The following is a 27,850-nucleotide window of genomic DNA, read 5'->3' as shown; positions in this document are numbered from 1 at the left end:
CTCAGGAAATCCTCCCACCTCAGCCTCCCAAGTAGCTGAGACTGCAGGCATGTGCCACCTCACTCAACTAATTTTTGTATTTTTTGTAGAGACTGGGTTTTGCCATGTTGCCCACTCTGCTCTCGAACTTCTGAGTTCAAGCAATCCACCCGCCTCAGCCTCCCAAAGTGCTGGGATTACAGGCTTGAGCCACAGTGCCAGACTGTCCCTGCACTTTACAGCCCACAAGGCACACTGTCCACTGGTCAGTCCCACACTTTCTCCAGGGGACCTCACAAGAGGAGAGGCATCAAGACTCAGTCAAAGCCAGGAGCCTCCACTCCTAGCCATGGTTCTTGCTCCTATGACCCTGGGGAAGCTGCCACCACCTCAAAATCAGGATGTTCCTCCCCACTGTCCAGATGCCCTGGGTTGTGGCGGAGCCGATGAGGTAACACAGTAGGCAGGACTTTGTGGACTGAGAAGCCATCTGTGAATATGAACCACGGTCAGGGGTGTGGAGGCACACTGGCCTGCCAGAGTCATTTGTAAATCAAACTCCTCTCCTTCCACTTCAGGAGGGGAGTTGTGGGAAGGCCAGGAGGGCACCGGCCAGGATTCCCTTCCTATCCGCAGTGATGGGGCCTCCTAGCCACCAAACTTCGTGTCTGTGGTCACCAACCTTTGGTGACAAAACCTCAGCCCCACCTGAGATTCTGAAACCCCTGCAGGGCTGCCTTGGGGACCAACACTACCAAAGGGAGCCGCAGGGAAACTTTCTTCGCCTTAGAAATTTCCCGGGCAGGGCAAATGGCCCTGTTCCTGTGTTCAAGGAAACCTAGAGAGGGCGACTTAAATTAGGATCCACCTGCAGACTCAGGGAGCTAAATACCCAAACTACTTCCAACAGCCCTTTGGCTTTCCACATGCAGAAGGCATAAGTCCCCCCACTTTACAGATGAGGAAACTGAGCCCCAGAGGGAGCGGAGGTCGGGGTTTGTGGGGGGCTCACCCTGGACCCAGCATTGTGCTGTCCCGATATTAAGAGGGTAGATAAAACAAGACCTTAACACTGTCAATGTGATCCCCAGCCGCCAGCATTACTCACAAGCTGCTTCAGAATGGCAGGATTTCTGTCCCCACCCCAGAGCTACTGAATCCAAATCTGGATTTTAACAAGACCCCAGGTCACTCGTGAGCTTCTAAAGTTTGAGAAGCACTAAGATATAATAATGTGTGGCACGTGGCTTCATAAATTATGCCTATTTTTTTCAGTTCTCACTACGACCCTGGGAATAGACTTCATTATCCCCATCTTACAGGTGGTGCTAGGAGGCCTAGAGAAGCTAAGTGTCTTATCCAAGGTCACCTGGCTAGGAAACATGACGGAGCCTGGATTAGAACCCTAGTCTTCCTCCAAAGCCCCAATCTTCCATGCCACAGGTGGCAAACTTGTGGTCCATGGACAAAACTGACCACGCAGATGTGCTTTATGAGGCGCACACAAGTCCCATAAAAACCCATGTTTTCGCTCTCTTGGAAAATCAGAAGTTCTGGCCACACCAGGCTCACACACTTGCAAAATAAGAGCTGGCCCTGGCGCTGCACTTACCCACCTGGTCCCAGAGCTGGCTCGCTGCCGAGGCCTCTGGGCATCTGCTGAGTGGCAGTGGGCACCACCCAACTGGCAGGCCAAGGATTCAGGTTCCTTCCAGGCAAGGGGTGTGCAGGGTGGGCCTGGGGCACCTCGCAATGCTGGGCCCTGCTCTGACAGGCCTCTTCGTGTACCCCCTGGATGAGTGCACCACGGTGATCGGCTTTGAGGCAGTCATTGCCGACCGTGTAGTGACGGTACAGATCAAGGACAAAGCCAAGCTGGAGAGCGGCCACTTTGATGCCTCCCATGTTCGATCCCCAACAGTCACAGGTAAGGAGACCAGAAGGGCTGCAGCGGGACCTGGGTTGGGCCAGCCAGAGGCTGCCTGGGCTGGAGCCTCAGGCTGACTGCAAGGATAGCAGCGGAACATGAGAGAGAAAGAGCACTGAACTAGTCAGGAATCCTGGACGGAATCCTGTGCCACTTTGGGCCAATAATTAACTTCTCTGAACCTCAGCTTCACTGTCTGTAAGACAGAGGTAATTGACTTTCTGTTGTCACTCGAAAGTGTGTGAGGATCAAAGGAAGGGAGGTAACAAAAGGATTTTAAAGGTCTCTCTAGAGAAACAGAATAACATCTTTTAATTTCAGAGGCTGTAGGACAAGTCACGCCGGGATTTGACTCCCTTTCCTGTTGCTTACAAATGGTGTGAGCTTAGAGAAAAAGTTAACCCCCTCTGTAAAATGAAATAAATAGCTGTCCTCACCCGATGCTCAACCAGTATAATGCAGGGAGAGAACTCACATCACAGTAAATACTCAAAGCATGGCTACTAATGCCTGCTACTGAGGAAACTGAGGCTCAGAGAGGGAGAGCAACTGGCTCAAGGTCAGTGAAAGGCAGCTGTTAGTGCCTTTTAGGCAGCACATCACACAGCATGCTGGTGGAAGAACCAGGGCTAGAACGTAGACCAGGTAAAATATAATGTAAGAGATTCTTACTGTTGGATCTATGATCAAGGTGAAGTTTGTTCAAGTGGTTATTAAAACGTTCAATGAACATTCATCCTGTGTAATGTGCAAAGTTGTCCCTGAGTTGTTATGATTTATCACAGTCCAAAAGGTTAGTTAGGATCTGTCTAGGAGTAACCATGATGGGAGCAGGGGGTGGAAAGTGACTGTGTCAAAAGAGGTTGTGATGATGTTAGAAGAAAAGACCAGCCTAGATCAGGGACCAGGGAGGTGTTCATGGAGGGGTTGGGTGGGTGGGTAGACTGGGTAAGCAGGGACGAAGAAATGGGTGTTTTGATAAAAGGAAAGAGCATGAGCAAAAGTATGGATTCCCAAGGGCAGGGGATGCTTTTATTTGGTTCTTGGGTTGGGAAGTAGAATTTGGGGGATGAAGATGTGACCCTCTGTTGGGGTTTTGTGAGTCCAAGTTTTCCACCCCCAGCAAGGTCGAGTGGAAAGTTCACAGGCCTAGAGTCAGACACGTGGGGGTTCAGATCCTGGTTTAACGGGTTACTTATTCACAACACACACCCTCAAGCTGAGCCTTGATTTTCCCATCAGCAAAATGGGGCCACTCACTTACCACAAGAGCAATCTTAGAGGGGATCAGAGATAATCTATGTACAGCCCCTGACGCCAGCCTGGCACTTAGGGAACATTCTGCAAGAGGGGGTTTCCATCGCCCCTCATTCCTGCACACCGGGAAAGGTGACCTTGGATGAGGATTTGGAGCGGATCCTGTTTGTGGCCAACCTGGGGACCATTGCCCCCATGGAGAACGTCGCCATCTTCATCAGCACCTCCTCGGAGCTCCCGACGCTGCCCAGCGGGGCTGTGAGGGTCCTTCTGCCTGCTGTCTGTGCCCCAACCGTGCCCCAGTTCTGCACCAAGAGCACTGGCACCTCCAACCAACAGGCCCAGGGGTAAGGAAGCCCTGCCCAGACCAATCAGAGTCCCAGGTGGGCAACAGAGAGTGCGTCAAGTGACATTAGTAGGGGATGGGGTGGGGGAGACAGGGAGGAGATGGGGAGACTCTGCTGTACGGTTGCCACCCTCTGAGCCATTTGCTTCTCCCCTGCTCACTTTTAGAGCACTTAAAAGCATCCCTGAAATGCCCTGTAATGGTACTGGCCAGAAGTTATGAAATTTGGACAGCTTGGAATCAGCATTTCCAAGCTGTCCAAATTTCATAACTTTACTCAAGAGGTACTTTCTGATCACCTACGATGTACCAGACACTGGGCTGGTTGTTAGGGATAGAGAAGGAGAAAAACCAGTATGTTTCCTGACATTTTGGAACTTAGTGGAAGACCATTATCCAACGAATAACACAACTAATTATGTGACTCATTGTATACTGGAATGCATTATTGACTGAAAAGTACAAGGAAGGAGAAGTTCATTGGGCTAAGAGTATAAAAGAGGGACCCAACCTGGGGGGTCAGGGGCCGGGCCAGGCTTCTCTGAGGGGTGATGTTTCAGCTAAGAACTGAACGATGAGGAGGATGTAGGTGCAGAGAGGAGCATTCCCGTAGGTGACAGCAGCAGGGACAAAGGCCCTGGGGTAGCAAGGACAGGGCACTGGAGAGGAACAGAAGCACAGGTGGCACATGATGAGGTTGCAGAGGCATCGGACGCCCTTTGGCCCTGGCTAAGATTGTTTCTCCAAAAGCAACAAGGAGCCATTAAGAAGGTTTTCAACAGGATGGGGAGAAGAACATGACAAGCCTGTACCTGGACAGTTTCTCTGTCCTCCCCTCATGGTATGGAGGGAAAATGAGGTGGGTCACAGTCTAAGGCACTTACAGCTGAGATCATTTTCTATGAAAATAAGTGCTGTAGGGGACGGAAGGGGACAGAGTGGGACAAGTGCCATTTTAGCTCCAACGAACAAGAACTAGGATCATTTGTGGCCTGACCTGAATGAAGGGGAAAAGCCATGGACATATACTAGAGGGAATATTTTGCGCAGGGAGAGTCACAAGTGCAGAGGCCCAGAGGCAGCAGCAGGTGCCATGTGTCACGGCAGCAGCAGAAATGCTAGTGTGGCTATCGCAGAGTGAGACAGGAAGGGAGAGAGGTCAGATCGGTGGTGATGAGTGGGATCGTGCATGGTCTTGAAGGACGACACTTGGCACAACAGAGAAGCTGGTGGCATAAGCCAGTCTTAGACCAAAGAGCACCAGCCTGTGTGTTGTCTTTGTAAGTGTTGCCGGTGACGATGAGCCTTGTGCATTTGAGAGGCAGGGCCTAGCTGGGACATTCAGGACCTCAGTGAGTCAGGGAACAAGAGGCCAGGAGGCCCTGATGCCACTGAGCGGGTGCTAATACGCTTATTTCTGCCCATTCTAGCAGGCAGAGTTAAGAGTGACACTCTTGGAAAAAGACTGCCTCAAACCCCTGTGAATCTCAAAGGAGCTCAGATAGAGTGACACAAGACAAAATCCAAAAACCAGATGACACCAAGTGTTAGTGAGGAGAAGGGGAAGGCTTGTTCACTGCTAATGGAATTAGGAATGGGGACAGCCACCCAGGAAAGCAATCTGGCAATCCTCAGTGTGCCCTTTCCCCCGGGGATCATGAAGAAATTATTTCACAAGTCCAAAGGGAACACAGACAGGGATATTCATGGTGGCGTTATTTGTGGATGTGGGGAGGCCGAGCTGGGAACAACAAGTACAATGTAACGGATGCCCCCAAGTGATATCAAGTTAGCAGCGAGGACTTGGGTTTGCAGCCTCCTGGGCAGAGTTTTAAGACATAACATTGTGCCAAAAAAAAAAAAAAAGTAAGAGATCGAATGAGATTCATAATATAAGGCGATCTTGTCAGCTTAAAGCACAATTACACCCAAATGCTGCCCCATATTTTACAAGGATGTGTGCATATGGAAGGACATAGATTAAAAGCCTTAGGGGGTGTGCCTGTGGAGACAGCATAGGATGGGAGATGGGGTGGAGATCGCAAAGAAAGAGGGCCCCGAAACGTGAGCATTCAGCAGGTGACAGACACTTGGCTAAGTAGTTGCTCCTGGAGTCCTCAAAGCAACTGCAAAGTATTGTACCCATTTAAAGGATGGGAAAACAAACACTTAGAGGAGAAATGACTCGCAAGGCTTGCAGCTCACAAAGACAGAGATTCAAGACATGGTGTGACGCAGTACAAACCGTTTCACCATGGAGCCAGACAGACCTAGGCTAGGAGATCTGGGCCAGGACTCTGCCAGTTCTTAATAGTGGGAAGTTGGGCCAGTCACCTCATCACACTGAGCTTCAGTTTCCCTGCAGAGACTCTGACATTTTCCCAGAGCTGTGGTGAGAACGATGTGAGCTACCCCTCGGGAGCACCGTGCCTGATGCCTGGTCCAGCGTGGGTGCTCCTTGGAGGTGGCTGTGCCTTACGTCAGAATCCAGGCTTTCCCTGGGGTCAGGTTGAGTGGGAGAGTACGGGTCTGAGGGCCCCCTTGGTGGGCTGGGTTGCCTGGAACTCATTGTCCTCTCCTTGTCTTCTCACGCTGGTCCCCTGCTTCCACCCTGGCTGGTCTCCTTTCCTTCTCCCGGCACTTTTCCAGCAAAGACAGGCACTGCTTCGGTGCCTGGACCTCGGGCTCCTGGAATAAGTTGTGTCTAGTGACTCTCCTGAACACTGATGTGTCCAACCCCATGGAGTATGAGTTCAACTTCCAGCTGGAGATCCGTGGGCCATGTCTGCTCGCAGGTGAGAGGGAGATATCCAGACGGGATTGGAGGGCTTCAGGCCAAAAGTCAAAGGCTGCCAGGGATGGGACAGGGGTGGGCAGGGAAGCCAACTGGCCCAGATGGGAGATCAACAAAAGTACACAAAGCCTGTGGACCCCCATTTCCCATGGCCCCAACAAGCAGCCCAAAGATAAGTCCCTTCCCAGTACAGATTTCAAGGCCACCGACTTCCACCCCAATGGCTTCCTCGGGAGAACGTCCACGGGGAATGGTGGACCTTGGTCCTCTCCTAGAGGCCACAGCTGTAAAGCTGCTTCCTGGTTCTCACCTTGTCTGCTTGTCAGAAGCACCCAGAGACACCCGAACATCCTGCAGCCTAGATCCCACCTCCCAGAGATTCTGGGGTATGTTCTGGGCATGGAAACATTTAAAAGCTCCCCAGAAGATTCTAACATGCAACCAGGATTAAGAACCATTGCTCTGAAGGTTCTCCCCACAACCACTCAGAGCCTTAAAAGGACACGAGGATATGGTGTCTTGTCAGTGCATGCGCTCCTAGAGCAACATTGCATTCCAGTGTGAGGTGCGTTTATGGAGCACCCATCAAAAAAGCACCCTTCGACAGAGCGCTGAGAGCCATCTGCTTGGCAGCATGCTGGGGGCTGTGTGTGCCCTATAAGAATGCGACTCCTCCAACCCCCACTAGATCCTGAGTTGAGAGCAGGAAAAGCCATCAGACACCATCTATCTAAGCCTGCATTTTACAGGTGGAGAAATTGAGGCAGCCTGGCCATGGTCATACTGCAGGTCAGGAGCCCCTAATGGGGCTGGCATGTCACTCATCTCTGGCCTGGGTCTTGGTGTGCCCCAGCGAACTCCTCTCTCTCCTGACCTCATGAGCCTATATCCCCCTTGCCTTTCTATGCCACTCAGGGGTGGAGAGTCCCACGCACGAGATTCGTGCCGATGCTGCCCCATCTGCCCGCTCGGCCAAGAGCATCATCATCACCTTGGCCAACAAGCACACCTTTGACCGGCCTGTGGAGATCCTCATCCACCCCAGTGGTACGGTGCCCCACAACGGGCCCCTGGGTTGCCTGTGGGAGGGAGGAGGTGCTGAGCCTGTGGGGACAGAACATGTGGCCCTCTGCCCAGCAGCTAGCTAACCAGGGAAAGGCTCGGGGGTGTGTGGCCAAGGAGAGGAGACTCACTACTTTCCTCCCAGGAAAGTTGGCTCTAGCTGGTGGAATCAAGTGTCTCCTGCCCTGATTCAAGCTCCAGAGGCCTAGGGTCTCATCCACCCATCAGGACACTTTACCCCAGGCCAGCTGAGCAGGGGATCTTTGGAAACCAAAGTTCAGTGAGACCCTGGAAATTCTGTAGCCTCAAGGAGAAATTCTTGTCTGTTCAAGAATTCACAGAATGTCAGGACCTGAAAACATCAGAGAGGCATTTAACCCCATCCCACTACCATTTTACAGATGGCTCAGCTGAGGCCCAGAGAGGGGCAGTGAGTCACCCATGGCCACTAGGCTCCCCTGCCTCCCAGCTAAGGAGTCTTCCCAAGCCCTACACTGCTTCAGGCAGCCAGGGCTTCCACCCTGCTTCCAACTGGGAGTCCCACCCCTGTGAGAATCTTGCACCTAAACCAAAGCCCCCAGCATCCTTCTCCTGTGATACCTGGCCAAGTGCTGAGAGTCGATCTCATCTCTGCAGAGCCCCATATGCCCCATGTCCTGATAGAGAAAGGGGACATGACGCTGGGAGAGTTTGACCAGTACTTGAAGGGAAGAACAGATTTCATTAAAGGGATGAAGAAGAACAACAGTGCAGAGCGGAAGGTGAGGGCAACTGAGGCGGGGAGCGGATGGTGGCAGAGTTGGGGTGGCACTGAGGCCTGGTCTCCACTGAACCAGTGAGGTGGGGAGGTAACCTGCCTGAGGTCATGCAGCAAGCTGGAGGCAGACACCAGGCAAGAAGTGTTTCCTTCTGTGGGCCCCAGGGCACTGCAGGGCACTTTCAGATGCCCCATTATCCTGGCTCTGTTCCTGCCTCCTGCTAGGTCACCTTTCTCCAGGACCTCGCAGGTGCGTAAGCCAGGAAAATTCACATATGGTGGCAGAAATTGCCTTGGCCTCCTCCGGGCCTCTGCATCCCCAGGGGTGCCCAGGACCCTTCAGCTCCTTACCTCCTGGACCTCCCCTACCCACCAGCTGAGTAGCCTCTTGCTCTTCCTCCCTCTGGGGCCCTTGCTTGCTATGACATAAAGGACAAAAGCAGAGTGGGGAAAGCTGTCCCCCACCCCATGAAGCTGCAGGACAAGGAGGCCTGGCCAGGGGACGGGGATGGGAAAGGGAAGGTTGGAGGCTGAGCGTCAGCCACAGGTCACACCCTGTGCTCTGCCTCCCACTCACGGTCCTGCACACTGAGCCAGGTCCTGAATGCCAAGATAGGTTTCAGAATGATGGCTCATCTCTTTCCATTAGCCCCTTTTTTAGATGAGAAAACTGAGATCTAGCACCCAAAGATCACCAGTGAGCTGGAGGAAGGGAGAGACTGTTATCTCAGAAGTTAGATTTGGTGACCAGGAGGCTAAGGGATGAGAATGGATTCTGTGGGGGCAGTTGAGCTGGATTTCACAACACCACCCATGCTCTACCCGCCTAGCTGGCACAGGGCAGTGGCAAGGTGAGGAAGTGGACAGAGACCCCACTGGAAGCACCTGCTCTCCCAGAGGTGCCCCTCAGCCAGATGAGTCAGTTGGGAGAAGTTGGAGCCAGGTTCTCAGAGTAGGGGGTGGCATTGCCAGAGGGCCAGGTTCTCAGAGTAGGGGGTGGCAATGCCAGAGCTCTGAGAACTGCTGCCTGTATGCCAGAGGGTCCCAGTGGGTCTCCCAGGCCTGGGGCTGCCTGCCTTGCCTGCCAAGCCTTAAATCAATTAGCTCGGGGATGGTGGAAGCAAATGAGAATTAACTTGCCACCTTGGGTTGGTTATGCAAATAGCCTGTATTCTCACAAACTCCAGGGATGACAGCAATCAACCCACAGCTGCTAAGAAATGATGAGTTTATTGTAATTGGATAATGGCAGCTTGAGGAGACATTAGAGAATCCTGAGCCAGGGTACCCACCCCGTCCCTCTGAGAGGAAGATAAGGTTTCTGGAGGTGGCTTCTCTCACTGACAGATGTGGTGCTGCTGCCTTGGGCTCTGTCATCAAAAGAGCCAGTCTGGGCTGTGGCCTCTGGTGGAGGGGCTTCACGTGGGAGAGAGCGAGCCAGTTCCCTTGGCAGGGAGAAGAGTGGGTTGCGGGTATCCACAGGGTGAACATCAATCAGGAAGAGTGGGTGGGACAAGCTGTCAGAAACCCTGGTTTAGCAAGGAGAGGGCAAATCACATAGAAGGACACACCATGCGCAAGAGACAGAGATGCCAAGAGAAACAGAGGCTGAAGAAAAAAAAAAAAAAGAAAAGATGCACACACAGATCAGTGGCAGACAAAAAGGCCCACACAGATTAATTCCCTCACTTACTCATTCAACCAATAAATCTTAGGGGGGCAATACTGAGAATGATACAGTCTTTATCTTCATGGAGCTTATATTCTGGAATGGAAAGACTGAGGAAAAAAAACAAATCAGGCCAGGCGCGGTGGCTTACCCCTGTAATCGCCGCATTCTGGGAGGCCGAGGCAGGCGGACCACAAGGTCAGGAGATCAAGACCATCCTGGCCAACATGGTGAAACCCCGTCTCTACAAAAATTAACTAGGCGTGGTGGTGCATGCCTGTCATCCCAGCTACTCTGGAGGCTGAGGCAGGAGAATTGCTTGAACCAGGGAGTCGGAGGTTGCAGTGAGCCGAGATAGCGCCACTGCACTCCAGCCGGGTGGCAGAGCGAGACTCTGTCTCAAAAAATAAAAATGAAAAAGCAAATCAAGAGGGGTGATATGACCACAAGTCATAGGTGCTGGGTGTTCTTTAGCTGGGTATCAGCAAAAGCCTGTCTGAGGATGAGACCTGGCAGATGACCAAGAGCCCACCGTGGGAGGAATGGATGGAGAGGGCACAAGGGATGAAAGAGCAGGAAGCAGAACAATGGTGACCTGTTTGGAAAACAGGAAGAAGGTCAGTGCAGCTGAAATGTAGGGAGCAGAGTGGGTAGAGAGGAGGTGGACAGGTAGGCAGGGGTGAGGCCACAGGGGGCTTCCTAAACCATGGTTTAGAGTATTCAGGGAGGGCACTGTTTGAGCAAGAGAATGACAAGAACAGTCACTCTGGCTGCTCTCTGCGGAGTGGACCACAGGGAGATAAAAGTTGGACAAAGAGAGCAGGAGGAGACTCTTGCAAAGGTCCAGAGACAGAGACAGTCCTCTCCTGAACATGGGCAGTAGCAGTGGAGACAGAGAGACATGGACGCATTCAGGCTGCATCTTAGCAGCAGGACTGGCAATGCTTTGCTGCAGGATGGAATGTGTGGAGTGAGGAAAAGAGGGGAACCGAGGACAACTGTTAGGCGTTTGGTTTGAACAACTGGGTGGGTGGTGATGTCATCTATTGAGATGGGGAAGGAACCCAAATAGACAGAAACTGAGAAACAGACACAGAGACACGTGTACACACAGAGACAGCCAGATAAGGAGACAGAGAGAGAAAGTCGGGGTGGAGAGTGAAAGCAGTGTGAGAACAAAGGAAATGAGATTCTGTGGGAAGGGGAGGGGGAGAAGCAAGGGGAAGGGTTCTGGCCTCAGGGCCAGCTAGGAGGCCACATAAAAGAATAAACACCAAGGCACTGTCCTTCCCTTAATCTTTACTGATCCATCTCTGGACCAGGCCCTATGTTAAATTCTGGAGATGTAAAAGAAGCTAAGAGATGACCTGCCTTCAAGTATAATAGCAAACAAGTTGGCGGGAGGCAGAGATCGGAGCAAAAAACTGTATTCAACATGAGAAGTGCCTGGGCCTCCAGGACCAACAACAGCAGCACCAGCAGTGGCAATGATGGCTGCTGTTTAGAGACAATTGCTCTCTGCCAGGCAGCCAGCTTCCCAAGTGCACTGAACCCATGCAACAACTCAGTGAGGTATGTCTTCTTGTCCTCATTTCATGGATGAGGAAACTAAGTAATTAAGTCCACCTGGAAATTGGGGAAGACTTTCCAAACGGGTAGAATTTGAAGAGTGAGTAGGAATTTAACAATGGGAGAGAATCGGTAAACCAGGGAAACCCAGTTCACAACCAAGAGGAGCCAGAGCGCAGTTTACACACTGAGCGTAGAAGCGAGAGACCATTACTCAACCAAGGGGCTTCTCGCGTCTGTGCTGACTCAGCTCATCCTCACAACCACCCTGAGAAGCGGACATTATTCGCCCCATTTGACAAATGGGTAAATAGACCCAGAGGAGGGGCTCGCCCCCATGTCACACAGTAGGATGGTGACAGAGCAGGGATTCAAACCCAAGTCTTTCTGTCTGCAAAGTCTATGCTTGCTGTTGCAACCCGTGAAGGTCTAGCAAACAGAGAAGCTGAGCACAGTCAGCCCGGAAGTCTTCCGTGCAGAGCCTGAGCAGGATGTGGGTGCATGGTGAGTGATGGGGACCAGGATGAGTCCCCAGGAGTACCTCTTGACCCCCTGATTGCCCAATCAGAGTGTTCCTTTCTTCTCCAGACAGAAATCATTCGCAAACGCCTCCACAAAGACATTCCCCACCACTCCGTCATCATGCTCAACTTCTGTCCCGACCTCCAGTCAGTCCAGCCGTGCCTGAGAAAGGCCCACGGGGAGTTCATCTTCCTCATTGACAGGAGCAGCAGCATGAGCGGGATCAGCATGCACCGAGTCAAGGTACCTGCTGAGAGGACCCCTCCCCAGGGCCCAGGGATCCAGGGAAAATCAGCTGTGCGCCCCCAACCCAGCTTCCTCAGCACTTTCTGTTCCAAGAAACAACTTTTAAAAATCAGTTTAAACGGAGACACCCAAACTCCATTTGCATCTCCAAAAAAACGTGAAGTAGTGTGAGCAGAGGCAGAGCTGGCATCCATTTACAAGGGATGAAGTCATCCATAGCTGTCCTTTGCATTCTACAAACTTTAGCTAAAACACCCCGGCAGGTACTGAGTGGAGCAGGGTAGGAGAAGAGAGGAAGGGAAGTAACATTTGCTGAGGGTCTGCTATGTGTTGGATACGGTGCTAGCCACTTAATGCAATGCTTGGTATCTAATCCAGACAATAATCCTATGCGTTTGATCCTATTTTTGCCATTTTCCATATAGGAAAGCTGATCTTGAGAGTTTCAGTCACCTGCCCAAGGTCACATGGCCAGTGTGGTCTAAAATTAAACCCACGTCCACCTGACTGTTCCCACCACCTGACATCAGAGCTTCAGTGGACATGGCCCCTGCCATCAAGGAATGTATAGAATTTGGTAGAAAAGACTTGGTTTCTCTTTTTTTCAAGTGCCTAATAGGTGCCAAGCCTTGCCCTTGGCCATCTGGAAAAACAGCAGAATGTAAACACATTTGCTGTCCTCAAGGAGCTGACAGTCAAGAGAGAGGCACAGGCCTGCTAGCCAATCAGAATACATGGGAGCTTTGTCTCCCTGCTAAGGAGAGCTCCTCAGGAGAGTGGAAGCAATGGTGATAGAACCCTCCCCTCGACAATCCAGACGCATTTCACCTGCCCCCTGCCCTACCCACAGGAGATTACCGGTCTAGACTGTGGCATTTTACAAGACTCCCTTGTATTTTTGATTGTGCAGATGTCTGTCTTTCTGGAGTTATGAACTCATTTAGGAAAAGGGTCATCTATCCTCTCACCTCTCTTTTTCCATGGCGCCTAGCTCTGTGTTTATGCATGAAAAGCCTTCCATCTCTTTATTGATCGGGGTAAAGGATAACTGAGGTCAGGAAAACAAGGAAGGAGGGGGCAAGAACAGAGTGGGGTTCTGCCATCACCTGAAATTTCATCTTTCCCCCTAGTTTGTTCCCAGAGCAAGCTCTTGTTTCCAGGACAGCAAGCTCAGCAAGGAGAGGAGGGTTGGGTAGGATCTGGGATGCCAGGTATCCCCGCGGGTTTGCTACAGTTGTCTTGAAGTATGACAGAGGAGTCATACACAGGACCCAAGTTCCTGTTTGAGGTCTCATGACACAGGGGTGTAGGGCTGATTGACACCTTCTTCCCCAACCTGCCCACCATCAAAGGCAAACATTGGAATGAGAAGCTGTCCTCGGTGCTGGAGTGCTGAAGCACGCTCCAGGCCTTTGTGGCCATCTGTATCCCCTTCTGCATCTATATCAATTCATAAGATGTCTCAGCTACCCTAGAGCATCACAGAAGCATAAACCTAAAACATGCCTTAGGGAGCATTTAATCCATTTCCCCTCCACTTTCCAGGTAAAGAAACTGAGTTGTCAAGAGGCTAAGTGCTTTTCCCAGCATCACAGGGTTAATGAGAGAGCCTGGGCCTTCTATATCTTGCTTCAGAGCTCATTTTCCTTACATTGCTTATGGAGAATTATGCATACTCTTCCACTAAAAAATTCTCTTCTCTGATGATATCATCTCTGCTGCATGGCATTGTGCCAAAAGCAACACCTGGGTTCCAAGGTCAATTCTGCCACCGATTTGCTCCTTGGCTGTGGACAAGTTGATTCTCAAGTCTGGGCTTCATTCGTCCTTTCTGTAGAGTGAGAAGGATCAGTTCAGGCAGAGTGAATGTATGTCACATGTCCCTTGGCTCCCCTCTCCCCATCAATTCAATAATTGGTCATGACAATTTTTTTCCTGCTGAACCTGGACTCAGTCTATATCCTTGTCATCCCAGTGTTCCAGGCAGTTACTACCAGTTAAATGGAATTAGTTCATAAATGGAAATCCACTTTCTGGACTGAAAGCCTGTCCAATCTTTGCATTCTGGAATTCTCTGACAATCACTTTCTCTGGCTCTCCTTTCAGTCCTCTTTCTCCTTGGAATCTCTCCTGCCCTTCTCCAGTTCAGCTCACTGAGCTCAAGGTCATGCCTTCACAAATGGCTTTGCATTGGTGCCATCCATGCTAAACATGACCCTTTTAGAGAAAGGCACAGAAATTACTCAGGCTACCCACCCCTTTCCCCACTGACAATAAGGCCACTGGAAGGTTGCTTGGGTCCTTAATTGTGACCCATTGGGTTGAAGTTTTAGGAAAATCTAGGCTCGGGGGGAGGGAGAAAATAGAAATCCAAACAGCCTATGCCAAAGGGGAAAGTCCAGCCAATTTAATTTCCTGCAGCTGGTCTCATTCTTCAACTGCTGCTTGCTGCCAAAAACATGGCTTTAAAAATTCTAATAGGTGTGAGCAGAGACAATCTGTATGGATCAGCAGAATCTCCTCCTAGCAGGAATATGCATTAGTGACTAATGAAAAAATAAGCAGACATTGACTTCTTTTGTAGAGAAACCAAATGTATTGAGGCAAGCAATGAAAAGAGATCGAGAGAATGTTAATGTTAATGTTTAATGTTAATGTTTACAGGGTGGGGGATGGGACTGGGGTGTGAGTATGTGGAGCCTGGAAATCTACGTGGTGTAAAATTTGCCAGAATCCACTTGCAGCTGTTTTCTTCTAGATCCTGAAGGATGATGGCTTCCCTGAAGCCATGCTGAGATCCCTGGGGTACTATCAATAAACAAGATGGGGGACATGGAGGTGAGGGGCAGACAGACCTTCATTCCTCTGCCAAGGCAGAGCTGACATGAATAAAAATCTCAAAGCTGTGTTTTTTTTTGTTTTTTGGAGTTTTTTTGAGACGAGTCTCGCTCTATTGCCCAGGCTGGAGCACAATGGCATGATTTCGGCTCACTGCAGCCTCCGCCTCCCAGGTTCAAGCAATTCTCCTGTTTTAACCTCCTGAGTAGCTGGGATTACAGGTGTGTACCAACACGCCTGGCTAATTTTTGTGTTTTTAGTAGAGACAGGGTTTCACCATATTGGTCAGGCTGGTCTCAAACTCCTGACCTCATGATCTGCCTGCCTCCACCTCCCAAAGTGCTGGGATTACAGGCATCAGCCACTGTGCCCAGCCAGAGCTGTGTTTTTAAAGCCTCAGTCATTAGTCTTAGGTTTTGCAACCCAGTGTAATTCTTTAGTTCTCCTGAGCCTCAGTTTCCTCATCTGTAAAATAGGGTTATTAATATTAATATAGATCTCATTGGGTTGATAATGATAACCATTTACTGAATGTTTACTATGCACCAGGCTGAGGCTGAGGGGGGTGACATAACTTAGAATGTTTAGCACATAGTAATTGCTTGATATTTGTGATTGCATTGTATCATAACCATCATCACCATCATCATCATCATCATTTATTTTGCTTCTACCATCACCTCCACCTCCTTCATTGTCACTGTTTTTTTCAATCTACCTTTATCAAGGTCTCCTGGTGGGGCATAGTTACATGGGTTATGTTTAGTGTCCATAGACTTTGGAGGCAACGTGACATAGCTTTGAGTCCTGACTCCATTATTTACCCACTGGATGCTCACCAACATGTTACTTCACCTCTCTGTGCCTCAATCTTCTCTTCTATAAAATAGGGATAATAGCGTACCTGCCTCGAAAGGTTATGGTGAAGATCAGTGAGGTGATGCATGCAAAGTACCTCCTGTGTACCTGACAAATATGAGCTGAAGAGACTGCCCCTGAGGATGTGTCCTTAGTTAGTGATGGTTAGGTTGAGTCTGATGCAGAAGGTCCCACAGGAGGGCCAGAAGCCATTCCATCAACAGTGTGACCTGGACCAGGCCACTTTCCTCCCTTAGACATCAATTCTGCTTTGGCAGCAGGGAGAGGGTGCTCCCTGCTCTCCCCACCTCTCAGGATCAGCAAGAGGTTAAATGGAACTGGAAAGTCATAATAGAAAGGCTTTAAGAAGTCAGACCTGCTACATGGATAAGTTTGACGATGATGATAATGACGATGATGGTGGTGGTGGTGGTGGTGGCTTTGGTCCAGCCTCTGGTCAGTGTCAGCAAATTTCTTGATGTGAGGGATAAGGAGTTGCTGGGTGCAGACAGAGGAGGGTAAATGCCTGTTTGGAGGTCACTCCTGTTCTGGGAAAGAGAATATTGGAGTGTGGTGGTTGAATGACAAGAACTCCTTCCCGAATCCTGAAAACCACTTTCTCTCCTGCCAGGATGCCATGTTGGTGGCCCTTAAGAGCCTCATGCCAGCCTGCCTCTTCAATATCATTGGGTTTGGATCTACATTTAAGAGCCTTTTTCCTTCCAGCCAGACCTACAGTGAGGTAATGAGGGGGCAAGGCTGGGACCAGGAGGGTGGTGCATGGTGGGGAGCAGAGGAAAGGAGCAAAAGGGGAAAAAATCGTTAAAACCCTAGTGCTGGCCTCAGAAGCTGCCCACCCACAGAGAACTCAGATCACACCCGGGGGCAGAGAACTAAAGAGAAGCTATCTCTGTTTGGACATTTTTCTGACATCCCAGACTTCTGACATCCCCCCCTCTTTAGAATCAAACGATATTTTGGGCAAAGTGTGTGTGTGTGCAGAGATGAGGTACAGAAAGTGGGTAGAGAGAGGACATAGCCCAGGCCTGCCACTCACTGAAGCCTCCGTTTCACAAGGATGATGGATGCATGCAAGGTTGAGCTAAGGAAGCAGATGATAAGGAGTAGGGGAGTGAATAGGTGGATGAGTGGGCGTGGCAGTGGGCTAAGAATGGAATTCACAAGGCTCAAGATACTGTGTGAAACAAGAAGGCTGTGGCCCCAACAGCATGTTCAAAATTGCAGCATCCTACCCAGATCTAAGAAGAGGAAGAGAGGGAGGGAGGAAGGAAGGAAAGGAGGGAGGAAGGACAGACAAATGGGACACTTTTCAACTAAAAATAATGTTATGAGTTTTAAAAATACAAGAATAATATATGTTGCATGCGCTTGTAATCTCAGCTACTCGGGAGGTTGAGGTGGGAAGGTCGCTTGAACGTAGGAGCTTTGAGTCCAGCCTGGGCAGCAGAGTGAGACCTCATTTCTACAATGATAACAACAAAAGAATAATATGTATTGATCACTCCACAATTTTTAAATGTAGATATCAAAAACAAAATGTGTTTAAAAATCTCCCGTGATTATGTCAGTCAGGAAAAAAGGAAGAAAAGACACTGCTAAGAGCTTAGTATAAATCCTTCCAGCCCTTGTTCTATGCGTTTACACACATTTTCAATAAAGATAGGATTAGGCCTTCCATACTGTTCTGTAACCTACTTTTCTAATGTAGCAGTCTATCATGAATATATTTCCATGCCAGTAAGTATTAATCTGTAATGTAACTGTAATGGCTTCCTAGTATTTCACTATACAGATAGATTGGGACTTATTTAACAAAACCCCTGCAGTCAAGCATTAAAGTTCTTCCCATTTTATTTAGTCATCTTTGTATCACAGATTTTGCATGCATCTTTAATTATTCCCTTAGAATTAATTCCTAGCCTTGCGGGCTCAAAAGCTACACATACATCTTAAGACTTTTGATACATGCCGTTACTGCTTTTCTTTTTTCTTTTCTCTCTCTCTCTTTTTTTTTTTTTTTTTTTTTTTTTTTTGAGATGGAGTCTCTCATCTCTCTTACTCTGTCACCCAGGCTGGAGTGCAATGGTACGATCTTGATCTTGGCTCACTGCAACCTCTGCCTCTCAGGTTCAAGCGATTCTGCTGCCTCAGCCTCCCAAGTAGCTAGGATTACAGGCATGCACCCCCACACCTAGCTAATTTTTGTATTTTTAATAGAGATGGGGTTTCACCATTTTGGCCAGGCTGGTCTCGAATTCCTGACCTCAAGTGATCCACCTGCCTTGGCTTCCCAAACATGCTGTTACTTCTAAGGCCCGTCCAAGAGTAGATGTTGAAACAGCATTCCCCTGAGCCAGGAGGAGGAGGTCACTGTATCCAGTGGGAATCTACTCTTGCTGCAAATAACATCCATCCTTGGCCAGTTGGGACCCACAGAGCAAGGAAATTTGAAGCCTGGATTAGAGAAATGATTTTCTCAAAATGTCACGGGGGCTGGTGCCAGAGTCAGTCTCTGGACTCAGATCTTAAGATTCCTAGTCCAGTGTTCTTTCCATCACACAACCCGCCTCCCTCATCAGAAAAAGAAACCTCATGTATGCCAAGGAATCAGGGGTTTAATGTGCTACCTCTTCCAGGAGTGCTTCTATTTTTAAAGGGGAACCCAGAAAGGACAACTGGTTGGTGTTTCAGGCATTGGTAGGGGGTGCTGTTGAGCAGAATGACACCAAATGAGTGGTCACCCATTCTTCCTGTGAGTGTGGGCGGGGATGAAAGTGGGAGCATTGGTCAACTCTGGTGAGCCTAAAAGAAGATCTAGGGAAACAAAGGCCTCTTCCTTAGGTGGTCTAGAGTCTCTGTGCCATATGGTGACCCTGGGGACTGCCTGCTTCTCTGCAGGAGAGCTTGGCCATGGCCTGTGATGACATCCAGAGAATGAGGGCCGACATGGGTGGGACCAACATCCTTTCCCCTCTCAAGTGGATCTTCAGGCAGCCAGTGCACCGAGGCCACCCGCGACTCCTCTTCCTGATCACAGATGGCGCTGTCAACAACACGGGGAAGGTACTGGAGCTGCTGCGAAATCACGCCTTCTCCACCAGGTGGGCCTTGGCTGAGGGTCTAGGCTCGGTGACTCCAAGCTGCTGGGGCTGGGGCACCACAGCCGAAGGGCAATGTGGAAAATGCCACAGGGAGAGGACAGGACCCACAATTCCCACAGGGCTTTGCTTCCAAGATAGTGTGGGCTGATTTCAAAGTTCATCTTTTTCCCTCTCAAGTTCAGAATGGGTGAGCTACCCATGCCTCTGCACACAACTCATAAAAGCAGCCTAGGGAGAGATCCCACAGCCAAGGGAGAGGCTGCTCCCGCTCTGTGCTGGGTGGGAATTGATGGACTGTCTGTGGGTGAATTGATGGATGTGTATGTGGGTACTTCCTGATGGAAGTACCATCTTCTTTCTCCCTCTCCCTCTGCCTGAAGATAGGGCCAGCTCCGAGATCCTGCTGGGCCATGCTCTGTCCCTTTCCACATCAGGAGGCAAAGATGTAGAGAGGATAGGACATAGCAGCCTCTCTTCTCCCCTTCCCCCAGGTGCTATAGCTTTGGAATTGGACCCAACGTCTGCCACAGACTGGTGAAAGGGCTGGCATCTGTGTCCAAGGGCAGTGCTGAGTTCCTGATGGAGGGGGAGCGGCTGCAACCCAAGGTAGGCAGCAGAACCCACGCAGTCCCTTCTGGTGCTGGAACCTCAGAGGCCCAGACCAGTCACATGGCAACTCAGTGGTGGAGCTGGAATGTCACCCCAAAGCTGAGCTCTTCACTAGGCCACACTGCACCCCAATGAGAACCAGAGACTTGCAAGTCACAGAGCAGGCAACTCTTGAAGCAATGCCGGGACGCTAGATCCTCTGGTCTCCAGCCACTGAACACACACTCCATCCACTGCTGGACAGGATGAGGCTCCTGAAAAAGCTACCTATATGGATTGGAGCTGTGTTTGAGGTCCATATCTGGACACATTCCTGATGATGACAAATGGTGGCTCAGAAGAATCTAAAGAACCCAGAAATAAAGGAGGCTATAGTCTTCTTTCCATGTCCTGCACATTTGACACAAATAAACTAACCCTTAGAAAATCCCCTTATCAGTCCAGTAAACAAAGACAGGGCTGAGATTAAGAGTGAAGACATTTATTGGGGGTAGTGTCTATGAAAGGTGGAAGAGAAGGAAACTGGAAGAAAAACTCTTCAGTCCAAGAGTCCGATCCAACAGCTGTGAAAGGAAAGTGGGAGCAGAACTGGGCAAGAAAGCCTCAGACTGTGATGCCCTGGCAAGGTCTCAGCCGTCCAGCAGGGAGCTCTGGAGCAAAGGTTGCCCATCAAAGTCTGTGATGTGCTGAAATGACCAGGCTGTACTATCCCTGCCATATTAAATCATTGACTTGGGGCTTCCAGGGAGAGATATGGTCTTGGCTCAAAAGCTGGGGTGTTGCATCTGGAAGCTGTCACCTAACTGCACTTCTTCCAGCAAGAAGGCATGGTCTTTCTTGAAGGGAGATTTGAAAGCTCACCTCTATACTTGCCACAACCCCCAAGTCATTTTCTCCAGGTTTGCAGTACAGAACATCCAAGGAAATCAGTCTAGGTGATGACCACAGCCGTCATTTACTGAACACCTACCACATGGCAGGCACTTCAAATTCAATATTGCAAATAATCCTTCAACTACACCCTCCTACTTTAACAGAAGGGAAAACTGAGGGCCAGAGAGGTAAATGAACTTGCTCAAGATCATTATCCAGTCCATGGTTTGACACAAACCTGTGTGCCCTTGGGCTACTCACAGCCCTACTTTGAGCCTCAGATTTTCTCATTTATAAAATGCTAAACTGGCCAGGTGTGCAGTGGCTTACACCTGTAATCCCAGTACTTTGGGAGGCATAGGCAAGTGGATCACTTGAGGCCAGGAGTTTGAGACCAGCCTGGCCAATTTGGTGAAACCCCATCTCTACTAAAAATACAAAAATTAGCCGGGCATGGTGGTGGGTGCCTGTAACCCCAGCTACTCAGGAGGCTGAGGCAGGAGAATCACTTGAACCCAAGAGGTGGAGGTTGCAGTGAGCCAAATCATGCCACTGCATTCCAGCCTGGGTGACAGAGTCAGACTCTGTTTCAAAATAAAATAAAATAAAATAAAATAAAAATGCTAAGCTTAGAAAAGATGACAGCAAAGATGCTCTCCAACTCTGACATTCTAGGAATCTAAGGAGCTCAGAGTTGTGCTCACTGCTGGGCAGGTCACCCCAAGGCCTGCTGTCCCCTCTTCCCTGCTCCCACTCCCTACTAAGCTCATACTTACATGATCTTCTGTACACATCTCTTCTCACACATCCCCCAATCTGCATTCTGACCCTGCCCTACAGATGGTCAAATCCTTGAAGAAGGCCATGGCCCCAGTCCTGAGTGATGTGACTGTGGAGTGGATCTTCCCTGAGACCACTGAGGTCCTGGTCTCACCCATCAACGCCAGCTCCCTCTTCCCTGGAGAACGGCTGGTGGGATATGGCATTGTATGTGATGCTTCCTTGCACATCTCCAATCCCAGATCTGTAAGTATCCTAGAAACTCCAGGGATCCATGGGGGCCCAGAACCCATGCCTACAAATCACCCTTAGCTGGAAAGACTATTTGTGACAGCCAGAAACTAATTGGAATTGGGTTTACAGTTGTGGGTTTACAGTTTTCCCAGTTGTGGGTTTACAGTTGCCAGGCCACAGGCATTAATCACAGTGGCATGGTTAAGGTAGATGCCACCATCTCAAAAATGTGGTTCTTAAAAGCCCCTGCAGTAGAATTGCTTAAAGAACTTGTTTAAAATGCAGAGCTTTGGGAGGCTGAGGCAGGAAGGTCACTTGAGGTCAGGAACTTGAGACCAGCCTGGCCAACAGGGTGAAATCCCATTCTCTGCTAAAAATATAACAAAATTAGCCAGGCATGGTGGCAGGCACCTGTAATCCCAGCTACTCAGGAGGCTGAGGCATGAGAATCACTTGAACTCAGGAGGCAGAGTTTGCAGTGAGCCAAGATCGTGCCATTGCACTCCAGCCTGGGCGACAGAGCGAGACTCCATCCTAAAACAAAACAAAACAAAATGCAGCGCCCTAACTTCCATCCAAGTCTGTTGAATAAGAATCCCCTAGGATAAAGCCCAGAAAATTGCATTTTACATCATCTCCCCTAAGTGATATGGTGCACACTTCAGTTCAAGAACAAATGCACTCAGATTTCGTTCTCCACACACTCTAGTAAGCTCATATCTCCTTAGATAAGTTTGTGTTTTATTTCTTTACATGGATGATTCCCTTGTCTGTGGTGGCAGAAGTGGGATGAAAGCCAAGAACTTCTGAAAGGGAGGTGAAATTCATGCTAAAATGTGAGAGATTGCCAAAGAAGCTGTTTCCTCACCTATCTTTCCTCTTCCATGAGTCTGTCCACTCTCTCCAAAGGATTTCTCATCTTGTTTTGTTTTTCAAAAAAGAAGTCACAAACTCAATGCCTAGAGAAATTGGGCAGGTATGGAATGAATGAAATGGACTTGGTGTAAAAATAAAAGGGGCCAATGCTGTGATGGATAGCAGCTACCACTGAACTCACAGTTGGAAAGGCAATAAGGAGTGGTGAGGAATATGGCAAAGTAGATGGCACACACCCTGTCTAAACTGGGCAGCCCCTATGCAGCCCTAACAAAGTGTCGTCATGCAGAAATGTGAGTCCTATGTTAAATGTGTGTCTAATTTTTCAGAAGAAATTGGAACTTTATGTGAAAAACTCCAGATTTTTGAATGTTATGAAATGTGTTCAGAATTGTGATCAGGGTAATGGTTAATGTGTTGTGGACAATGGAGTGTTCAGCCACAGGGAGAAAATGCTAAACAAAATGCTGACCAAGTCCTTGCACAGTCCAGACCTTCCTGGGAGGTCTAGAAGACACCAGTTCATCAACAGACCCTCCCACAAGAAGGGCCTGGACGCAGTCATCAAATCCATTCTCCTTTGCTTACTCAATATTGGCAACGTTTGCCCTGCTACTGGTAGGGATAAAGAGGACCTTCACATATTGTTGGTGTAAATATAACTCCACAGCCCTCCTGGAAAGCAACCTAGAAATAACTAATAAAATTAGAGATAGGCCAGGCATGGTGGCTCATGCCTGTAATTCCAGCACTTTGGGAAGCCAAGGCAGGTGGATTACCTGAGGTCGGGAGTTCGACACCAGCCTGGCCAATATGGTGAAACCCTGTCTCTACTAAAAATACAAAAATTAGCCGGTGCAGCATCAGGCACCTGTAACCCCAGCTACTCGGGAGGCTGAGGCATGAGAATCACTTGAACCCAGGAGGCAGAGGTTGCCGTGAGCCAAGATTGCACCACTGCACTCCAGCCTGGGGGATATGGCGAGACACTGTCTCCAAGAAAAAAAAAAAAATTAGAGATATATAAACCTTTCAACACAGAAATCCTACTCCTAAGAGTCTATCCCATAAAAATAAAAGTGATGTAATAGATTTATTTCCAAGGATTTATTGTAATATTTTTTATGGTGACAAAAATAAATGGCCACAAACTGAATGCTTAACAATAAGGCATGGTAAAATATTGTGCAGTCAAATGCTAAAAAGAATGGTTGAGGCCAGGCACAATGGCTCACGCCTGTAATCTGAGCACTTTGGGAGCTGGGATTACCAAGGAAGGAGCCTGGCTTGAGGTCAGGAGTTCAAGACCAGCCTGGGCAACCTCGTGAGACCACTTCTCTACAAAATATAAAAATTAAAAAATTAGCCAGACGTAGTGACATATGCTTGTAGTCCCAACTACTCTGGAAGCTGAGGTGGGAGGATTGCTCGAGCCCAAGAGTTGGAGGCTGCAGTCAGCTGACTGTGTCACTGTACTCCAGCCTACATGCAGTGTGGAGACCCTATCTCTAAACAAACGAACAAAATCGTAGTTGAAATGCAAAATTTCCAAAATGTTTTAAGTGCAAAATTCAAGATACTGATAAGTGTGAGCAGTATGGCAAAGTTTTTATAATACAAAAAATGACCCCCAAAAGCTGATGTGTTATTTATACATAGAGGTGACCCTTGAACAATGTGGAGGTTAGGGATACCGACCCCCCATGCAGTCAAAATTTCACATATGACATTTGACTCTCTAAAAACTTAACTGCTAATAGCCTACTGTTGACTGGAGGCTTTACTGATAACATAAACAGTCAATTAACACATATTTTGTGGGTTATATGTATTATATTCTGTGTTCTTACAAAAAAAAGTATGCTAGAGAAAATAAAATGTCGTTGAGAAAATCAAAAGGAAGAGAAAATACATTTACTGTTCATTAAGCGGAAGTAGATCGTCATGAAGTTCTTCATCATCATCGTCTTGACGTTGAGTGGCGGAGGTGGAGGGTTGGTCTTGCTGTCTCAGAGGTGACAGAAGAGAAGAAGTGGAGTAGGTGGAAGGAGAGGCAAGAGAAGCCGATGCTCAGTGTAACTTTTTTATTGAAAAAAATCCACATATAAATGGACCCACGCAGTTAAAACTTGTGTTGATCAAGGGTGAACTGTATGTTTATATCAGGGAGAATGGAATGGAAGGAACAGATCATTTATTTTGTTAATTTCGGTTACCTATTTGGAGACAGGAGTGGCATTTAGAATTACATTTAAAAAATTTAATGAAGTCAATGATTAAAAACATAAACAACCTAAGTGTTTTGAAAGATAATTCCATTCACCATCTCTTGAACAGAAGTTTGTCTCAATTCCCTAAACAAACACAAAGCTTTCCTATTGAGCTGTTTCTTCAGAAATGAAAACCCCACCACCGCGGCTCACACCCCTTGCTCCCTGCGGAAGTCCTTCCTGACACCTAGCCCCACTCTTAGCCCTCTTTTCTGTTCCTCCCTCCAGGACAAGAGGCGTCGGTACAGCATGCTGCACTCTCAGGAGTCTAGCAGCTCCGTCTTCTACCACTCTCAGGACGACGGACCCGGACAGGAAGGTGGAGACTGTGCCAAGAACTCGGGAGCACCCTTCCTCCTAGGGCAGGCCAAAGATGCCCGGCTAGTCAGCAGAAACTCCACCACCAAGCACGGTCGGTCTGAGGTTCTAATGATTGCTACCTTACGTTGAGCGTTTACTATGTGCTAAGTACTTGGTAAAAGCCACCTCATTGAATAGTTAGCAGCTGCAGGGGTCAGTACTGTTACACCCAGTTTACAGATGAGGAAATTGAGACTTGGAGAATTTGAGCAACTTGGCTAAGCTCATAGAGCAATAGGTAGAGTACAGACAAAGAGTCTGGATCTATCTGACTCCAAAGCCTCGTTATGGTGTTAGTTTCCATTCAAGGGGTACTTATTGATTCCCTACTAAGGTTAGGGGCTGAGAGCAACGTGGGAAGCAAAGACGACTCAGACATGTCCCCTGCCCTTCCGGAGCTTTCCATGTAGTGAGATATACATCTGGCACTATCTCTGAAAGAAAGCAGAGTGACAGGGTGCCAGGGACCCCTAGAAAATTTAACAAGCTATAGGAATCCCAGGAGAAATGAGTACATCTGCTAGATGATATCAACAAAGACTTCACAAGCGGACTGCTTCTTAGAGGTGGGAAGGGAGAGGACGTTCCAGGCAGAAACTGCCTGAGCAGCAATGTGGAGACTGTGACGCTTAGAAAGCACACACACAATTGGCTTCTGATCTAGTGTGGCTGACCCACTTTGTACTTTTTTTTTTTTTTTTTTTTTTTTTTCCTGAGGCAGAGTCTCACTCTGTCACCTAGGCTGGAGTGCAGTGGCATGATCTCGGTTCACTACAACCTCCACCTTCTGGATTCAAGCAGTTCTCATGCCTCAGCCTCCTGAATAGCTGGGACTACAGGCGCACACCATCACACCTGGCTAATTTTTGTATTTTTTGTAGAGACAGGCTTTTGCCATGTTGCCCAGGCTGGTCTGGAACTCCTGACCTCAGATGATCTGCCCACCTCGGCTTCCCACAGAGCTGGGATTACAGGTGTGAGCCACCACACCCAGCCACTTCTTTTCTTTTAAAAGAAGCAGCAGGGAGAGCAGCTGGGAAGCTAGACTAGGGCCAGATTCGGAGAGGCTCTGGATGCCAGGGGAGGCACCTGCACATATTTCAGTAGGCAAGAGGTGGAGAACGTGAGATGCTTCCAAATAGGAAAGGGGGACGCAAGCCCCACTCTTTCCCTGCTGTCCCACTCTGATGGTTCCCCATCACCATCCCTGTCCAGATCTGAACGTCTCCCAGCGACGGAGGGCGTATAGCACCAACCAGATCACCAATCACAAGCCCTACCCAAGGGCTACCACGGCGAGTGACCCCATGCCAGCTGCCAAGAGATACCCACTGCGGAAAGCCAGGCTGCAGGACCTCACCAACCAGACCAGCCTGGATGTCCAGTGGTGGCAGATTGATTTGCAGGTACCCAAGCAGGACAGGTTAGGGAGGAGCTGGGGAAGGCGACAGGCAGGGGAGAGCTGTGTCCCCTGCTTCAACCATGGGACGGGGCCATCCACAACTTACACTGTCAAGTGAGTCCCTCCCTCTTTCCTTTCCTAGGCCTTCATCTGCCTTATCTCCGAGTACACACTCCAAATCAAGACACCCACCAGTGAATAAGCTCACTCATTCCCTGAACACACACTGCCCAGTTGGCAAGGAACATTTGCATGTTGTCTTTCACTTGATTTTATAGCACCCCTAGGGAAAGAGAGAGTTTAGGGGCCCACCTTGGCTCAGTACAGATGTGGATATTGAGAACCAGAGAGGCAGGGCACCTATCCAGGGTCACACAGTCAGTCAGAGGATTACAACCTGTCTGACCTTTGAGGGACCCTCTGCCTTCAAAGCCTTTTATTCCCCCTCTATTAGACTGCACCTCCTACAAATTCCAGGGCATATACATTTACCCAGGGCAGAGAGGATTTTTTGTTTATTTGTTTGATTGTTTGTTGAGACAGAGTCGCGCTCTGTTGCCCAGGCTGGAGTGCAGTAGTGCCATCTCTGCTCATTGCAACCTCCACCTCCTGGATTCAAGCAATTCTCATGCCTCAGCCTCCCAAGTAGCTGGGATTACAGGCATGTGCCACCACACCTGGCAAATTTTTTTTCTTTTTTGAAATGGAGTTTCGCTCTTGTTGCCCAGGCTGGAGTGCAATTGCGCAATCTCGGCTCACTGCAACACCTGCCTCCAGGGTTGAAGCGATTCTCCTGCCTCAGCCTCCTGAGTAACTGAGATTACAGGCACATACTGCTGTGCCCAGCTAATTTTTAGTAGAGACGGGGTTTCACCATGTTGGCCAGGCTGGTCTCGAACTCCTGGCTTCAGGTGATCCACCTGCCTCGGCCTCCCAAAGTTCTGGGATTACAGGTGTGGCAATTCTGTGGCAATTCTGGGGGCAATTCTGTGCACTGTAGAATGTTTGGCAGCATCCCTTGGCCTCTGCTCATTAGAGGCCAGGAACAACACCATCCCCAATCATGACATCCAAAAATGTCTGCAGACACTTTAGTTCCCTGGGGAGCTAAATCACCTGGTTGAGCACCACTGTCCTAAACCAAATTGTGGTTTAATCCATTTATTAAGAATGGGCTTGGCCGGGCGCAGTGCCTCATGCCTGTAACCTCAGCATTTTAGTAGGCTAAGGCAGGCAAATCGCTTGAGCCCAGGAGTTTCAGACCAGCCTGGGCAACATGGCAAAGTCCTGTCTCTACAAAAAATACAAATATTAGCCAGGCATGGTGGCACACGCCTGTAATTCCAGCTACTCGGGAGGCTGAGGGAGGAGGATCACTTGAGCCCAGGAGGCAGAGGTTGCAGTGAGCTGGGATGATGCCATTGCACTCCAGCCTGGGAGACAGAGAGAGATCCTATCTCAAACAAAACAAAAAACAAACAAACAAAAGAATGGGCTTTA

At 49.1% G+C, this 27,850-nt stretch overlaps 1 protein-coding gene across 3 annotated transcripts in view; it reads left to right on the top strand.

The window, feature by feature from the left end:
• VWA5B1 (von Willebrand factor A domain containing 5B1) overlaps window positions 1–27,850 on the top strand; it is a 68,578-nt gene that overhangs the window by 20,532 nt on the left and 20,196 nt on the right. For 2 of the 3 annotated variants that reach the window (XM_077971783.1, XM_077971790.1), the window contains exons 3-14: window positions 1,754–1,906; window positions 3,240–3,510; window positions 6,159–6,304; window positions 7,219–7,350; window positions 8,002–8,126; window positions 11,949–12,125; window positions 16,456–16,566; window positions 18,744–18,946; window positions 19,438–19,552; window positions 21,269–21,454; window positions 24,817–25,000; window positions 26,164–26,354. In XM_077971783.1, coding sequence (XP_077827909.1) covers window positions 1,754–1,906; window positions 3,240–3,510; window positions 6,159–6,304; window positions 7,219–7,350; window positions 8,002–8,126; window positions 11,949–12,125; window positions 16,456–16,566; window positions 18,744–18,946; window positions 19,438–19,552; window positions 21,269–21,454; window positions 24,817–25,000; window positions 26,164–26,354 — 1,994 coding nt within the window. The remainder of the gene's footprint in view (window positions 1–1,753; window positions 1,907–3,239; window positions 3,511–6,158; window positions 6,305–7,218; window positions 7,351–8,001; window positions 8,127–11,948; window positions 12,126–16,455; window positions 16,567–18,743; window positions 18,947–19,437; window positions 19,553–21,268; window positions 21,455–24,816; window positions 25,001–26,163; window positions 26,355–27,850) is intronic. The other variant, XM_077971794.1, reaches the window with a different exon arrangement.

This window comes from Macaca mulatta, chromosome 1 (assembly GCF_049350105.2).
Source record: "Macaca mulatta isolate MMU2019108-1 chromosome 1, T2T-MMU8v2.0, whole genome shotgun sequence".
In the NCBI taxonomy this organism is placed as follows: domain Eukaryota; kingdom Metazoa; phylum Chordata; class Mammalia; order Primates; family Cercopithecidae; genus Macaca; species Macaca mulatta.
Note: the sequence above shows the minus strand (reverse complement) of the source record. Positions and strands in the feature narration are given on the sequence as shown.